At 40.4% G+C, this 17835-nt stretch overlaps 1 protein-coding gene across 12 annotated transcripts in view; it reads left to right on the top strand.

Moving 5' to 3' along the window:
* mapt.S (microtubule associated protein tau S homeolog) overlaps window positions 1–17835 on the top strand; it is a 41192-nt gene that overhangs the window by 10357 nt on the left and 13000 nt on the right. For 4 of the 12 annotated variants that reach the window (XM_018237118.2, XM_041578938.1, XM_041578942.1 and 1 more), the window contains 3 exons: window positions 14519–14674; window positions 17210–17293; window positions 17616–17666. In XM_018237118.2, the coding sequence (XP_018092607.1) occupies window positions 14536–14674; window positions 17210–17293; window positions 17616–17666 (274 nt within the window). In that variant the 5' untranslated portion in view covers window positions 14519–14535. Of the gene's footprint in view, window positions 1–8156; window positions 8269–10818; window positions 10856–14518; window positions 14675–14952; window positions 15059–17209; window positions 17294–17615; window positions 17676–17835 lie in introns of those variants that run through there. The other 8 variants (XM_041578940.1, XM_041578941.1, XM_041578943.1 and 5 more) reach the window with 6 other exon arrangements.

Below are 17835 nucleotides of genomic sequence, written 5' to 3'. Positions count from 1 at the left end.
GAAGAGAAGGTTGTTCTAGTTAATGTTCTAACATTGCATCACACTGTTGAACTTCATTGTCAGTTGAGGATGACATAATGGTGCAAGTATAGCTGTGGTTTAAGCTTCTGTATGTAAAGTGATGTATATATCCATTTACACAGGCCGATGCTGAATAATTGAAAGGTCTGGTGCTGATATAAAGATCTTCTTATGCTAATGCTGATCCATTGTTACACTTCTGAGATTCTGATGCATTAGTAAACCAGATCATGCCTGCAGTGCTGCTCTGAATTTGATAGCAAATTATTTGTAAGTGTTTCTGTTCTGTTTATTCTCGTTAACAAGGCTTCCCATTAATACACATTGTAATGTTCTTGACCACGGTTTAGTTACCGCAAAAAAGAAATGACCAGAACCCCAAGGTAAACTGAAGAACAGAGTTGGTAAGGTCCCATGAAGATTAAAGATTTGGGAGAGCGCCCCACAAACAATGTATTTGGAAAAGCCAAAACTATAATGAACAGGCCTAGCAAAGCTCATAAAATAATATTGGTAGCGATCTTGGATTAAAACTTTCTATATTCTTCAGTGGTGGCAGTGGGAAAAGGCAAAGATCATTGCTTACAGTAGAATAGGGAGCTGATGATCTGCATGCACATCTTCAATTATAGCAGGTACAGGAGTTTGTTATACCTATAGGATATAGATATAGTAGACATCATCTTGGGGCTGGGATTGTTAACTAGGTTTAATTTCCCTTTAAAGACAACATATTGGAAGTGTAGAATGTGCCCCACTAAGGAAAATATTGGCAGAATTTAGTGAGATGTGACCTTCTGTTAATAAATATGAGAGTGGTTTAGTCGAATCCCTTGAAGAATGTGTTTCCCAAGGCAAGCAATATGGTGATTGCTACGTGTGCAAATAATGCAGAGGAAAAATGCTTACAGCCTCATAAGAATCCATGCCCTCCTACTTCTCTGTTTCATGAACACAAAGCCCACCTATCACATGTCAATACCCCAACAAATGGTCTTCTAGTGCTCTAGACTGGTACATCTTCTAGTCACTCATATGATTTATTCAACTATTGTGTTCCACTGAGGCTCTTTAAATAAATACATTAGCTGCTGAATATATATGGACTAACTCCCAGCATTCTTAGTTTGTGCGTCTCAGTTGTTAGTGTATAGCAAATGTCTTCAGACCTTTTGGGCTCAAGACCACATTGCAGTCCAGCATTTGTTTTGGGCATTCATAGCTCATCATGTGTTTTCAAATATAAAAAAATGGGACCTTAACTGGTACAAGTATGAGACCTGTTATCCAGAATGCTGCGGACCTGGGGTTTCCTGGATAATGGATCTTTCCGCAATTTGGATCTTCATACGTTAAGTTTAGTAGAAAATCATGTAAACATGAAATAAACCCAATAGGCTGGTTCTGCTTCCAATAAGGATTACCGTAATTATATTTTAGTTTGGATAAAGTACAATGTACAGTTTTAATATTACAGTGAAAAAGAAATATATTTTTGAAAATTTTAATTGTTTGGATAAAATGAAGTCTATGGGAGACAGCCTTTCTGTAATTCGGAGCTTTCTGGATAACGGGTTTCCGGATAACTGATCCTATACCTGTACTGTTGTTCCAGGGGTATCCAAATAGGGTCATGGAGGCAGGAACCGTGTAGATCGTGGTTGGGCCCTAATCAGCCTGGAGAGCTGGCTATGGTGGGAGCAGGGATTGAGAACTTCAGTGGGTGGGTGAAACATAGTTGACTGGCAAGGTAGTGAAATTACAGGGAATTACAAATGCATTGAAAAATACATTTCTGGATAACCAAGCCTTAAAGGAGAAGGTAAGGCTGAAAGTAAGTAAGCTTTATCAGAAAGGACTATATAAATATACCAGTAAACTTCAAAGTAGTGCTGCGGAGTCCTGTCAAAAGAAACACCACATTTCTTTCCTTCTATTGTGTACTCATGGGCTTCTGTTTTCAACTTAAACCTCCAGGGCTAGGGCTTGAGCATGCTCAGTTTGCTGCTCTACCCCTCCCCCCCCCACTGTAATCTGAGACCAGAGCTATAAGTGAGCAGGGAGAGACTCAGGCAGGAAGTGATGTCACACCTAGCTAATAAGGCAGCTGCTATCCTAAACAAATAGAGAGCTTCTAGAGCTGTTTATTCAGGTATGGTTAATCATTCTGCAGAATAAATATAGTGTTATAGCTTGCACTATTGTGGCTAATCTATTGGAAATAAACTGCTTCGGTAGCTTTCCTTCTCCTTTAAACGGCGATTTACCAGGTAACCAATGAAATACCGGCAGACTGGCAACCTTATATCCAAGGCAGCATTTACCCTGAAATTTCACCCTAATTCTACAAATGTAGCAGAAGCTAGCCGATTAAAAGAGCTGGGAAGAAGCATGCACGTTTACTTTTGGGTTTATACTCCTTTTAATTAAATTCTGCAGGTTACACTATAATGTTGAGCTTTTTCAAGCACGCTGGCATTGTCCCTTTAGAGTGTGGCATTTTTAAGGGAACCAGTGCCGAAAGATGACAGATGGGTTGCCGTGTAGGAACGACTGCAATTCTCAGACAGAAAATGCAGCGTCAGATACAAAGTAACAACGCACCTTGGTTCCTGCAATGCATTTAGACGGCTCTGATTTTCACCAAGGCTTTTTTTTAGGAAGGGGGGGACTCTTTACTCCTTTACTTTCTTGCCTGACTCGAAAGTCTCTGTTATTCTAACTCTGTCCTGGGCACCCGGAGGCGAAACGCGTCAGTGCTCAAAGGGAACCGACAGCTGCCAGGAGAAGTGAGGTTGGGACTGCCACATGGGAACACAAACAAGCAGCCGCCATGCCAACAGTTTAATCACGAATAAAAGGAAGCGCTATGCACAAAAACCCCAAATTGCGGTGAGAGAACAGCAGCATCGGCGCATCATTGCCCCCCCACCTCACGAGAGCTGCCAGTGGTGTTGCCTAGCACCGAGTGGCATCTGTGTTTGCACCAGTGTTTTACTCATGTCGAAGTGACAGTTTGGTTGATCTGCTTGGAAAGCTCGATTTCCCCAGCTCTAGAGTTATTAATAGAATAGACACAGGCAGGATTAATGTAACCCAAGCCCCTGTTCTGCTGGCTCATGTATCCCCTACACATGACACACACCTAACACAGTTCACTGTATGTGGCTTTCACTGCACAAGGGAAAGTTATTTGGTATTACCTTCGTCTGGCAAGGAAGGGGTTATAAAAGAGAGAGAGAGAGGTAAGAGAATACCTGGCTGTCATCTAACCTCCCTGCAGGTTATAATTATATGGAGATCAGCAATAGAAATCCTGATCCGGAGAATGTATTCTTAACAAGACTAGTCTGAATCCAAAATCTCTTTCTATGTCTGCCAACAGGATTAACCTCAAAGCGACAACCTGGGTAAATCCCTAATGTCCTGCATGAATGTATAGGTTGTTGGGAAGTTTATAAGCTCTGTAAAGTGGAACACACCGGTTCAGGCCTAGTGTTTTACAGCTTTGTAACACTGTATACTGATAATTCTATAGAAACAGAATATCTATATGTGCATATCCAGAGCATATCGGGTGGATAGAGAGTTTTCCAACGATGACACGTGCCTTACTTGTAGTAGAGCATTAATTCACTTATAGTTCTGCTTTACATATGCATGCATTCTCGTTACATTTGGGATTCAGTTTCATAAACTTTGTGAATATCTTTAGGAATGGCGGTGGCATTTTTCTGTCCCCTTCTGCACTGCTTTCCTTGCTCTTGAAACAATGTAACAGAAGACAGCCTTGACTTGCTAACAATCTGTTACTCAGCTGGCTTCTGCTGCTTTGTTTCAAAAGTCACTACAGGTATGGGACCTGTTATCCAGAATGCTTGGGACCTGGGGTTTTCCGGATAATGGATCTTTCCATAAATTGGATCTTCATACGTAAAATCTACTAATGTAAACATTAAATAAACCCAATAGGTTGGATTTGCTTCCAATAAGGATTATGTATATCTTAGTTTGGACCAAGTACAATGTACTGTTTTATTATTACAGAGAAAAAGTAAACCATTTTTAAAAATTCAGATTATTTCATTATAACGGAGTCTATGGGAGGAGCCTTTCTGTAATTCAGAGCTTTCTGGACTACCAGGGCTGAGAAGAGAAAGCTGCTTTCAATAGCAATTACAAATGTATTTAAAACCAGTGGAAATGAGCAATACTTTTTTATTGGAAAGTTGCTTGGAAAGGGGTTGACATCCCCTTTAAATATGATATGTAGCCAGCAATTTTATTATATGAATTACATGCAATTACTGACCAAAAATGGTCAATATTCATCACCAAATGAGGCAGAAAGTGTGATCAGACCTCGTTTATCAGAATGGACAATGGCACGTCTCTTTCCAAGGCACTAATTAAAAAACGGAGAGGTTGTTACTGTGACATTCTCATTGTTCAGCTAAAAGGAGGGGGAAAGGAATTTGATAGAAGTGAAGCCATGTGTGCAGTAATGATCACACCAGCACTCACTAACATTCCAATCAGCGAGCATTAGATCGATTGGCACCAGGCACTGTGACCTTATTATAGGAGAATCCACTGACAGCCAGAATGTAAAGAAATACCATTAGTGATTTATTCTTAAAATATAATAATGGATGTTCTGGTTGAAACAGAATGATGAGAGCTCTTTCTTGCGCTACTTCTGTCGAATTATATAAAAATATGCGACTTTCAGGCAATGAAACAAGGCAATCTGGGACCTGTTTTGTAGCTCCATGGATGGAGCTTACATTTGAAGACTAACTTCAAGTGTTTGTAACCCTGCCCATGGAGCAGAGGTGTAACTACAGAGGTTGCGGATGCTGCAGCTGCAGGGGGGCCCAGGAGGTGTAGTGGCCCCATGAGGCCCTAATTATACAATTTGAATAAATATTGGTAAAACAGGTCAACCTCTAGACATTTTGGGACCTGAAAAATTATTTGCTGTGGGGCCCAGTAATATCTAGTTACGCCACTGCCATGGAGCTTTGAAAAATGCAAATAAAGGTAACAAAATACAGTAGAAACCCCATTTTACGTTTTTTCTTGGGACCAGGAAAAAATCATGTAAAATCCGGGAAAATGTAAAATCAGGGAAATGTGTTAAAGTAACTTTTTCTTCAAGTACTGAAAGGATATAAGCACAGGAGTCAGTTTTACTTTGAGATACAGTATTTACTGTGTTAGTAACAAGGGTTAAACATTGCAGTGTTAATGTTTACATTAACACTATAGTTAAGTCTACTATAGTGTAGACTTACACTATAGGGGTATGTGCAAGTCTCTCGTTCAGTCACATACATAACCTAAAGCAATAAGTGATTGGTTCAGGACTGTATAAGGGGCAGTCTAATTGCAATTGACCAATTACAGGCAGAACCATGGCAAAATGTGCATCTGGTTAGTGTTTTAAACCTTTTTATTTCACAATAATAACATTCACAGTTCCCAGATCCACTTGCTGGGATATGAGGCCAATTTATGAAATCCACATGTAGCAGCCATAGGTGTAGGTGGTTGCACTCCACAATGGTATAAAGACCTGCACTACTCCCTAGTTCTGCAGAACTGTATACACAAGGTACATGCTGGGGGTTAAATGTGGGCAACAAAGACATGACATAGTGAGCCCTGTACTTCAAAGGGTAGGATACCTTTATTATCAGGCCCGGACTGGCAATCTGTGGGTTCTGGCAAATGCCAGAGGGGCTGCTATAAGGTGCCATAGAAAGTCAGTATTTAGTGGGCTGGTGTACCTGTAATGCTAGGGCCTATTTTAATTCTCAGTCCGGACCTGTTTATTATTATATATTCTGTGGCAACTTGCAATTGCTTTTGCTTTTTTATTTGTTTCGTTTTTTTTGTTTGAATGGTTTAGTTTTTTGTTCATAATCTCTCCACTTTGTAATTTCAATGGTTGCTCTGATCCTGTTTTCCTACCAACCAGGCAATGGCATGAATGGAATATGCAAAGGAGAGGCCCTGAACAGAGAATAATAGATAGAAACAATAAACTTGTAGCCTCACAGAGCAGTCGTTTTTGGACTGCTAGGGTCAGTGACCCCCATGTGAAAGCTAGAAAGATGCAACTTGGTTAAAATAAAAAATAAAAATTTGCTCAGAATAGAGCCTAGCAATTACATCTGAGGTTTTGATAAACAATCCATATGGTGCCAGTGACTACTGAAAGCTGTATCCATGGTCGTATTTCAATTAGAGAAAACTGGCAGTGAATATATCAGTCCATGTGGCAATTTTACCCATATATTTGGCATACACACAGTAAATGAAAGAGAATTACATTTATGATGTGTTTAACTTGTTTGGCCGAGGTTCACACAGTTCACAAGATTTTATACCAAATAAACTTAAAAAAAAAAGCTTAAAATTGTTCAATATCTGAAATATTTTGGAAAAAATATTTTAGAATAATCAGGGGTCAATAAATAATGTAGATGCTTCCTCTCCAGTCTGGTTCTTTTGTACTGTGGAAAATGTGTCAGGCGAAACTCCCAAAATGCCATTGTATGCCATAGGCCTTATATCTCACACATGTGCCCGCTCATTAGACTGGCTAAGGGAAAACAAAAGCTGTCTTTGTTCTGGTAACTTCCTGAGCCTCAGAATGATGGCTCTGTGTCTCGCATAAGGGCTTTTGATTTTAAAGGAACAGTAACAACAACAAATGAAAGTGTTTTAAAGTAATACAAATATAATGCAGTGTTGACCTGCACTGGTAAAACTGCTGTGTTTGCTTCAGAAACACTACTTTTGTTTATATTAAATAAACTGCTGTGTAGCATTGGGGGCAGCCATTCAAAGATGATAAGGCTCAGGTTACACAGAAGATAGCAGATAAGCTCTGTAGAACATAATGGTGTTATCTGTTATCCAAGTATTTTTTCAAGTTTATATTATAATTTTTATTATATAGTTGTGTTTCTGAAGCAAACAGATCAGTTTTACCGATGTAAAAATCTTTTTTTTTTTTTTAAATATTTGCAAATTAAACAATGGTTTCATGTTTTACCTATGTTGTTCCTTGAAGTTTTAAATATGAATGTGGTGCTGTAGAAGCTGAAGCTGAACCGCTGTAAATGATAAGGGTATTCAAAGTCACTGAGGGGCTCTGTGACCATATAAAGTTATATGAGTTATACAGGGAACTCTGAGTATCACTTATGTATTATAAGGGACAATGTACCCGCGCCCCTACTGTAAATGATAAGGATATTAGAAGTCACTGAGGGGTTCTGTGGACATATAAAGGCATAAGGCTGCAGGCTGAGTTATACAGGGAACTCTGAGTATCACTCATGTATTATAAGGGATAATGTACCCCCTACTGTAAATGATAAGGATATTAGAAGTCACTGAGGTGTTCTGTGACCATATAAAGGCACAAGGCTGCAGACTGAGTTATACAGGGAACTCTGAGTATCACTCATGTATTATAAGGGATAATGTACCCCCTACTGTAAATGATAAGGATATTAGAAGTCACTGAGGGGTTCTGTGACCATATAAAGGCACAAGGCTGCAGACTGAGTTATACAGGGAACTCTGAGTATCACTCATGTATTATAAGGGATAATGTACCCCCTACTGTAAATGATAAGGATATTAGAAGTCATTGAGGAGTTGTTCTGTGACCATATAAAGGCACAAGGCTGCAGACTGAGTTATACATGGAACTCTGAGTATCACTCATGTATTATAAGGATAAGGAATAATTTACTCCTTACAGTAAATGATAAGGATATTAGAAGTCACTGAGGGGCTCTATGACCATATAAAGGCACAAGGCTGCAGGCTGAGTATCTAATATATTATAAGGGATAATGGACCCCCTACTGTAAATGATGATATTTTTCATTCAGTTGTGTATGTTGCACAGGTAGGGCTCATGCTGAATAATTGCTAGTTATGTAACTTACTGTGTGACTATTTTTTTGTTTATGAGAGAAGCAGCAGCCCATTTTCCCTCCTATTTCTGCACCAAGAGTGTGTGCTGACACCTCCATGTGTTATTGGTGGCCTGTATGTTTTAGATAAAGCACTCACCCTGTCAGGAGGAGCACCTCAGAGCAAGATAAACCACGCTCACACTTATCTACACGAAGGAGACGGGGCAAATTATTTAACTGAATCTACTGCATTTGTCGCTAGAGACGGATACCGTCTTGCCTTATGTAAGAACTTCTGTTGAAGGTATGGATTGGACCTCCCTGTGTTATCATAGTATACTATCATCCCCTGGCATTATTTTGGGTCATCGTACTGGGGATTTGGGCTTTGTAAGAAGCAGCACTGAGTACAAATCTATGTATTGTCTATATAGTGGTGTTCAACACCCTAAATACATATATGTGTTTGTGGGGAATCTGTCTTCCTTTTATTACCATCTCCCATCTATAGGTTGAGCAGGTCTAGTTTTAGGGTAGGGTGAGGGAACATGTCCTGGGATCCAGCAACAGAGGGGACTGAGGGTTGGGATGTATAGGGTGTGTAGAGAGGATATAATATGTAGTGTAATGTTTAGTGTAATGTTTTTTAATGGGAAGATGCTGAGAGTTGTAGACACACAACAGATGGAGGGCTGTACGTTGATTGCTGCCTTCATCATTTTTTTCCTTCCCTCTGGATTTATCAGGATTACTGTGCTGTAATTCAGTTGGTTTTCTAGGAAATCATGGAGGCATAATGAGCAGAGCTGTAGTGGGGTAAATTCAGGCAGCACTGAGTTTTATATACTGCAAAATGGCCTGTTGTTGTCATAGCATCTATATAACTTATCTCATATGTCTCATTATATCTAGAAATAATGACTGATCTGTACTGATAGCACTTGGCTTGTATGCTAGTGGGAACGGCCATAATGGTTCCCATAAGGATATAGATTTTTGTGTGCACAGAACACTATATATGTATATAAGCTGCCATGTTGTTTGATTTAGTCAATACAGTATTAGGGTATAACTTATGTGCAGGGAATATCTCTTCTGTGTGTAACTTTTTTTTCCCACTAAAAATTCAGATTTTAAAATAAAAAAACGTTTTACGTTTTAGTTTTTAGCATTCGGACTTTAATAAATAACCTCTTAAATAAACCCAATAGGCTGGTTTTGCCTCCAATAAGTGTTTATCATATCTTAGTTGGGATCAAGTACAAGTCACTGTTTTATAATTACACAGAAAAAGGAAATCACTTTTAAAAATTTGGATTATTCCGATAAAATAGAGTGTACGGGAGACGGCCTTTCTGTAATTCAGAGCGTACTGGATAATGGGTTTCTAAATGATGGATCCCATACCTGTATAATATATTGGGATTTAATGCAAGGCTAAGCAGGTGGGTCAATGGATACAAATGCGGATGAAATAACACATAGAAGATTGAATGGTTCCTCCGTGAATGTTGGTATGGGGTTATACCAGCAGGGGAAATTGTGAGAAGCGGAAGCCTTGTTTTAATTCTAAGCTTTGCTCTTGGGTTACCCAAAATGTGAGCTAGAGCTGGAAGCTGCGCTGTATCCATTACAGGACCTTGGAGAGGGGCCCAGAAAGTGCCCTATAATATAATAGGCCCAGAGCATGTCAATAAGGGATGTCAGCATTGCTTTGGCTTTAGGGAAATAAGCGTAACACAGAATTTAATTGGGCCATGACGGTAAATTAATCACTGGAATCAATTCAATGCTCTTTCCAGACATTGCCATCCCTATGCACAGCACATTACTCAGAAATCAACTGAGTTTTATCCTCTCGCTCGTGTGCATTCTGTTGCCCTTAAAACTTTGAGAATCTGGATTAAATCATTAATCAGTTAAATACCTCCTGGGCACGCTGACAGTTGCAGGATCTGCTTCATTATCCACACCTTGTTAGTAGGATCTGTTAGTCTCCCTCCCTTGCCTTTTTGTGTATTCTTTAACTGCCCCTAGAGTTCCTAAGAGCCAAATATAACCTGGAAAATGTATCCTTCTGCTTAGTAATGTCATCAAGCTATAAACAGTGCTCAGTGACATCATCAGTTCTAATGAATGCCTAGTGATGTCATCCGTTATACCTGGAGCTTAGTGTGACGTTTGAGTCACGCAATGTATTAAAATGTATTAGTTTTAAAATTTCATTTAAAGGGGTTGTTCACCTTTGAGTTAACTTTTGGCATGATGTAGGGGCTGATATTCTGAGACAATTTTCAATTGATCATTTATTATTATTTGTGTTCTTTGAGTTATTTAGCAGTTCTCCGGTTTGCAATTTCTGCAGTCGGGTTTCTAGAGTCCAAATTCCCCTAGCAACCATGCATTAATTTGAATAAGAGACTGGACCATCAATTGGACCGCCTGGATAGATAAGTAATAGTTTCAATAACAATAAATTTGTAGCCTTGCTGTTTTTTTTTTGTTTTTATAACAATAACCATCTGGAAGCTGAAAAAAGTCAAAAGAAAAAGGCAAATAATTAAAAGAAAACTATAAAAAATAAACAATGAAGACCAATTGTAAAGCTGCTTAGAATTGGCTATTCTATAACATATTAAAAGTTAACATTTCAGCAACTTGTTCGTCACAATCAGCCGAACCCATTTGCGGTTCGCTTTGAGCAGCATCGATACTGATGAATTAACAGCAACAAACATTATCAGAGATCAAACTTAACCTATTGATTTGATTAGGTCAGTTTGATTGTTTAGATCAACGAATGCTAAATCAGTTCCCTTTCTTTTTACATCCTATGTTTTCTGTTCCGCCCGAGGAATCGATTTCTGGCTGAATTCCGTGTCTGCATTCAGGTGTGTAACATTAGAGCCGGCAAGTCATTAGCCCATGAGTACATATGGTCTGGTGGGAGAGTCGGCGCAGTTTGAACATATGCCTGGGAAACAAATCATCTTGCCCAGGGTTTGGGGGGGCCTATACAGAGGGGCCCACTTCTCGTTACACTATTATTGTAGCAAGAAAAGGCCTAAATGCCTTATTCTGTCTGTCCTTGGATTCTTGCTGAAAAATAATCCGTTTAACATCTGTGCAGTTACATAACCTACGTCTGTAGCACTACCGGTGGGGGGGACATTCAGCCGTAAGCACTCATTCTGATGATTTTATGGATCACATTGGGAATATAATCCTGGCTGGAACCCTCATAAATACATAGGGAACGTCTGCCCTTCTGATTGATAGCACATTCTCTTTCGCTGCTGGATTTATCTGCTCCATGGGAGCCAGTGGAGATCCTGGGTCCAACCCCTTTTATACATATACTAGACATTAAACCCGTTAAATTAACGGGCGCTAGAACATATGTAGTCAAACATTCGCCACAGACGGTCCGTGGGGCACATGCGCAGTAGCGCAATCCCACGGACACAGGGACTGGACGCAGAGACACTTCAACTTTATTATATACGATGTATTTAATGTATGTGGCACTGTTTGAGTGGGGCTATTAGAATACGCGAAAAGATATTCCCAGTCCGAGTTCTAGAAGTGGATCAGCCGTATGACTTACTGGCTGTTAAATAGAAGCAGTAAATACAGGAAGGGCATGACTCATGGATTTCTTCCTCTGGGATCTATAAATACTGCTGGGAGATCAGCCGGAGCCTCAGGGCTCGCTTATAGCACCAGGGAGAGACAGGCTCATGCTTCCGACTTGTCTGTGTGTGTGTGTAGGAATGTTACTCCGACCCCAATAATCAGCCAGCACTAATCTAATTACCTCTTCTGCCAAATTGTTAATGTTATTAGTTTTAACTCTACAGTTTCATTACTGTGTTTTTATTCATTTCTTTTTAGCTGTAGTATTGCATGAAAATAGTGTTTAAACCTAACCACACGGGCTACAAGAGCATGTACTTTATTATTCCACTGTTAATATAGGCACAATTTCTCCCTACTATACCTGCTATCCCACAGTCACACTCCCTTCCCAGAGACTATTATCCACTGTTACTATAGACACCATCTCTCCCTACTATACCTGCTATCCCACAGTCACACTCCCTTCCCAGAGACTATTATCCACTGTTACTATAGACACCATCTCTCCCTACTATACCTGCTATCCCACAGTCACACTCCCTTCCCAGAGACTATTATCCACTGTTACTATAGACACCATCTCTCCCTACTATACCTGCTATCCCACAGTCACACTCCCTTCCCAGAGACTATTATCCACTGTTACTATAGGCACCATCTCTCCCTACTATACCTGCTATCCCACAGTTACACTCCCTTCCCAGAGACTATTATCCACTGTTACTATAGACACCATCTCTCCCTACTATACCTGCTATCCCACAGTCACACTCCCTTCCCAGAGACTATTATCCACTGTTACTATAGGCACCATCTCTCCCTACTATACCTGCTATCCCACAGTCACACTCCCTTCCCAGAGACTATTATCCCACTGTTACTATAGGCACCATCTCTCCCTACTATACCTGCTATCCCACAGTCACACTCCCTTCCCAGAGACTATTATCCACTGTTACTATAGACACCATCTCTCCCTACTATACCTGCTATCCCACAGTCACACTCCCTTCCCAGAGACTATTATCCACTGTTACTATAGGCACCATCTCTCCCTACTATACCTGCTATCCCACAGTCACACTCCCTTCCCAGAGACTATTATCCACTGTTACTATAGGCACCAACTCTCCCTACTATACCTGCTATCCCACAACCACACTCCCTTCCCAGAGACTATTATCCACTGTTACTATAGGCACCATCTCTCCCTACTATACCTGCTATCCCACAGTCACACTCCCTTCCCAGAGACTATTATCCCACTGTTACTATAGGCACCATCTCTCCCTACTATACCTGCTATCCCACAGTCACACTCCCTTCCCAGAGACTATTATCCACTGTTACTATAGGCACCATCTCTCCCTACTATACCTGCTATCCCACAGTCACACTCCCTTCCCAGAGACTATTATCCCACTGTTACTATAGACACCATCTCTGCCTACTATACCTGCTATCCCACAGTCACACTCCCTTCCCAGAGACTATTATCCACTGTTACTATAGGCACCATCTCTCCCTACTATACCTGCTATCCCACAGTCACACTCCCTTCCCAGAGACTATTATCCACTGTTACTATAGACACCATCTCTCCCTACTATACCTGCTATCCCACAGTCACACTCCCTTCCCAGAGACTATTATCCACTGTTACTATAGGCACCAACTCTCCCTACTATACCTGCTATCCCACAACCACACTCCCTTCCCAGAGACTATTATCCACTGTAACTATAGGCACCATCTCTCCCTACTATACCTGCTATCCCACAGTCACACTCCCTTCCCAGAGACTATTATCCCACTGTTACTATAGGCACCATCTCTCCCTACTATACCTGCTATCCCACAGTCACACTCCCTTCCCAGAGACTATTATCCACTGTTACTATAGGCACCATCTCTCCCTACTATACCTGCTATCCCACAGTCACACTCCCTTCCCAGAGACTATTATCCACTGTTACTATAGGCACCATCTCTCCCTACTATACCTGCTATCCCACAGTCACAATCCCTTCCCAGAGACTATTATCCACTGTTACTATAGGCCCCATCTCTCCCTACTATACCTGCTATCCCACAGTCACACTCCCTTCCCAGAGACTATGATCCACTGTTACTATAGGCACCATCTCTCCCTACTATACCTGCTATCCCACAGTCACACTCCCTTCCCAGAGACTATTATCCACTGTTACTATAGACACCATCTCTCCCTACTATACCTGCTATCCCACAGTTACATTCCCGTCCCAGAGATTTTTATTCCTGCTGCTGTATCTCGCATCTCCACAACATAATTATATTTTTAGCATAATGCTGTAATGATTAGGGGAGCTAGTATCTTTATAAAGAATAAACTCTGTAAATACATTTTATACAGGAAATCAAATATATCTGAAGATAATTATAGTAAAAAGCATACTAAATGTCAGCTGTGGCTCTGTAACATATCCGACTGCAAGATTTTAGACATCAGTGAGCTTAAGCAGACTCACATTCAGCAGTCAGGTGATAACTCCTAAAAACAAAGTTTGGCACTTTCCTTAATTAAAGATCAGCTCCGAAGACACTGTGGGAGGTCATTTAAATATGTGGCTCTTTCCTTACACTTATATCATTTATCATTGCTAATATGATGGTATATACAGTATGTCTTTTACAGGGACGGTAAGGAATGACTCGCATGCAGTATCTGATATTAAGTCTGTCGTAGTTGCATCCAAGTTCATTAATGAGATATCATGGCTAGGGAAGGTCATCAGGAAGTTTCCTGATATAATGGCTCCTTCAGTAGCGGAAACAAGCAGAGCATTGTTTGGTTCCTTTACAGAGAGCTTGGTGGGTATGATTTAGGGAAGAAGTATTTGGCCTCAACCTTTTTTTTGGCTGTTTTTCCTTAGGTTCACCTTGTGGCAGGATGGCTGATCATTACCAGGACTATGATTCACTGGGAGACCACACAACAGACGGGTCAGCTCAGCAGATCTACACAGGAGGTGCAGGTGATCAAGGTCTAGAGAGTGTCATACGACTTCCTAGCGCAGCACACGGAGATGGTAAGGTCAATTTTTAACTGCATTTTTGGTTAAAGAACTTTAACATCATTTCCATTATATTGCAGCAATAGCCTGACAACACTAAAGTTCCTGCAGGCTCATTCTGTGGACTCCTCACAATGATCACTATTGGGTTTTTTTAGTCTTATATTTGGCTTTTTTCCCCTTTCATCAACAAAGTTTAAGAACATTATGCTGATTGTTCCCTGGTACCACCTTTTGTTACCCTAGCATGGCTGCCCTATGGGCCACAGATTCCCTTCTCAAAAGTGCTGTCATGCACACGCATTCAAATGGCTCCTCTCGCAGGTATTGAAGAACTGTATGAGCCTCTTGTGATAGGACAGGTGGAGCCATTTTTCTGTACAGTAAAGCAACTTGCAGGTAAGGTGCACATGCAAGTAAAAGTTAGAATACCCAATAGGAATAATGCAAATGCATGAATGCAGGGTGCAAAACTGTGTCCATTGACACACTATTAACAAAGGTCCTTATTAGTGATGTGTGGGCCAGCCCGATACCCGTGGGACGGACGAGTTCGGGCCAACCTCACACCCCCATTTGCGGGTGGGTGGGTCCGGGTCGAGCCCTTCTTCCCGGTCTCCCCACCCATCACCTTACACTGCCAGCTTTCAGTTTTATAGCCGCGCACCTGCTCCCATTTTGTGATGGCATCGGCGGGGTGGCGCGGGTCTTTAAAGGGAACCTGGAAGTCGGGCTGAGGTTTTAAATGGTGAATAGTCGAATTCGAATTCGGGTATGATAAATCTCGAAAATCAAAATCAAATTTTTTTTAAAAAACTCAAATCTAATTAATTTGACAGTTTTGTCCATAAATTTTTTTTTCGAAAATTCTTAATTAAAATTTGAATTTTCAATTCGACCCTTGATAAACCTGCCCCTTACTATAAGGAGCTGTTACTTCTAGTGTTTCCTTTATGTTTTGCGCATACAAATGCAGCTGAATAGTAAAATAAATACATTTTGGTTTGAACTGTAAGAAATAATCCTGCCCATGGGTATGAATTTGGCTCAGTTTTTGCACCTTGCACTTGTGTTCGTAAATGTAAAGCCCTATTGTGTGCTAGAATGTCTAGAACATGTTCATTAGTTTCTTGTTTTGTTAGTTTTTTTGGAATTACACGTAGGATGAAACGCAGTGTGTTTTATGGAAGACGGAAGTGATCAGATACAAGGCTGGAATGCCAGCGTTACTGTGTAAATGTCTAGCCATAGACAAGCTTGCTGCTATTATTTTGTATACACTTGTGAGCCCGCATTTCACGAGAGGACTCCTCTATCATAATATGACAGCAATGGGTTCAATGTGCAGTTCCTGGCTGCTGATAAACAAACTTTGGTGTAAGCCTAAATACATGTGCTGCTGCTCGACAGAGCGGAAAGTTTGGAATGAGCTACTGTTTTCCTCGGATGTTTTACCCCATAAATCAACTGAGCTTCCTCTGAATTATTTTTTGGACAATTCCAAATTGAACTCTTTCGACAGAAGCAGAATGGAACTGCCCAGACCACCCACAGCTATAACTATTTCAAGATTAATGTCTTTATTACCCAGTGAGGTTGGACCAGACACATAGGGGCTGATTTATTAGGGGTCAAATAGTACATTTCAATTTTTTGAAATTGTTTTTTTTTTGGTCAACTCTCAAAATTCGAATTGTGAATTATCCAAACTGGGAATAATTTGAATTCGACTACTCACCACCTAAAACCTGCCAAGCTCATGTATAAGTTAATGGGGGAGGTCCAGTGACCCATTTGAAGACGTTAACTGCTTTCCTGACATTCAAGTTTTTTTCGGAGAAAAAAACTAGTTTCGAGTTTAGTCTAATTCGATTTGAGTTTTCGGGTTGGTAATCGAGGTTAGGTCGAGTTCTAGATATTCTATTTTTTTCTTAAATGACCTTGAATTTCAAGTATATACTAATTTAGTAAAGTTAAAAAAAAACTCACATGAATTTGAAATTCGACCTTTGATAAATGGGCCTTATAATGTATGTTGTACTAGGGTGTGATGTGATTGTCTCCTTGGATGATCGTTAAGCAAACCCCAAATGATAAGGATTCATTTATGGGGTGAATAATAATTTGCTGTTCTGGATACTTTTGGAGTAATGTAGCAAGGTGATGCTTGCTCGGTATTTTGTGTGTCTCTAACCTTCTTATAAGTTAAGGGGTGCATGAACCCACAATGTTAGAAAAAATGTTTTAAAGATGTGTTTGTTTTTTTAATATAAGTAGAGACCTTTACCCCTCTACACCCCTCAGACCCATGCATACATAAGGGAAGGATTATTATTATTTGAAATTATGTTGTGGTTATAATGTCCTTTAAATATCGAAAATGCAGTAAATGGCTAAATATCAGTGAGTAGTTGTACGTACAAAGCCCTTGAGCTCTGCAGACTTGTAGTCACCTAGAATGTGTGATGTTGCTTTAGAAACCTGTGTTTTTAAAACGAGGGAGTTTGTTCCTTCACAAATCAAGTAATCTCTATTATTACCTTCTGTTAGATGTGACCTCGGGACAAGAGGAACTAGCAAATGGGGAAGCAGTGAGAAGCCAGGTCCATGCAGAGATCCCTGAGGGAACAACTGGTAAGACAACAACACTTGGGACTGGGAACTATGGGCACATGGAAATAAGTGCAATGGCTGCTCTACACCCACGTTTACTGTACATTTATATAGGGCTAATCATTACCTGCAACCAAGGTGGAAACTCGCTATTGGTTGCCCTTATTGTATGCCAAAGGAATCACTTTACAGTTGTAGGGCCCATCATTCCCAACTTCTGTCTGGTGATCCAGTGAGTGTAGGTGACAATGCAATGTACACAATGTAATGCGGCTCCTTAACAGCTCTTTATAAATAAAGTTATACATACATATAAACGTCCCTTTATGTGTCTGTCCTACAGCAAAGGAAGCTGGCGTTGGGCATACCCCCAATCAACAGGACCATGCCGCAGGTAATGCAGGTAGTTAGAACTTGTGTAAGCCATGAAAACCCTTTCCTGTAATATATTCTCTGATCTTCATCATTTTACAAGGTGCTAATATGGTAAAAAGACCTGCTCGTTAGGCTTAATCTTTGTACAAGTACAGACACTCCAAGACACAAAAACACTATAATTGATA

The sequence above is a fragment of the Xenopus laevis genome, chromosome 9_10S, assembly GCF_017654675.1.
Source record: "Xenopus laevis strain J_2021 chromosome 9_10S, Xenopus_laevis_v10.1, whole genome shotgun sequence".
Lineage (NCBI taxonomy): Eukaryota > Metazoa > Chordata > Amphibia > Anura > Pipidae > Xenopus > Xenopus laevis.
The sequence above is the reverse complement of the archived record's forward strand: the minus strand, read 5'-3'. Positions and strand labels throughout refer to the sequence as shown.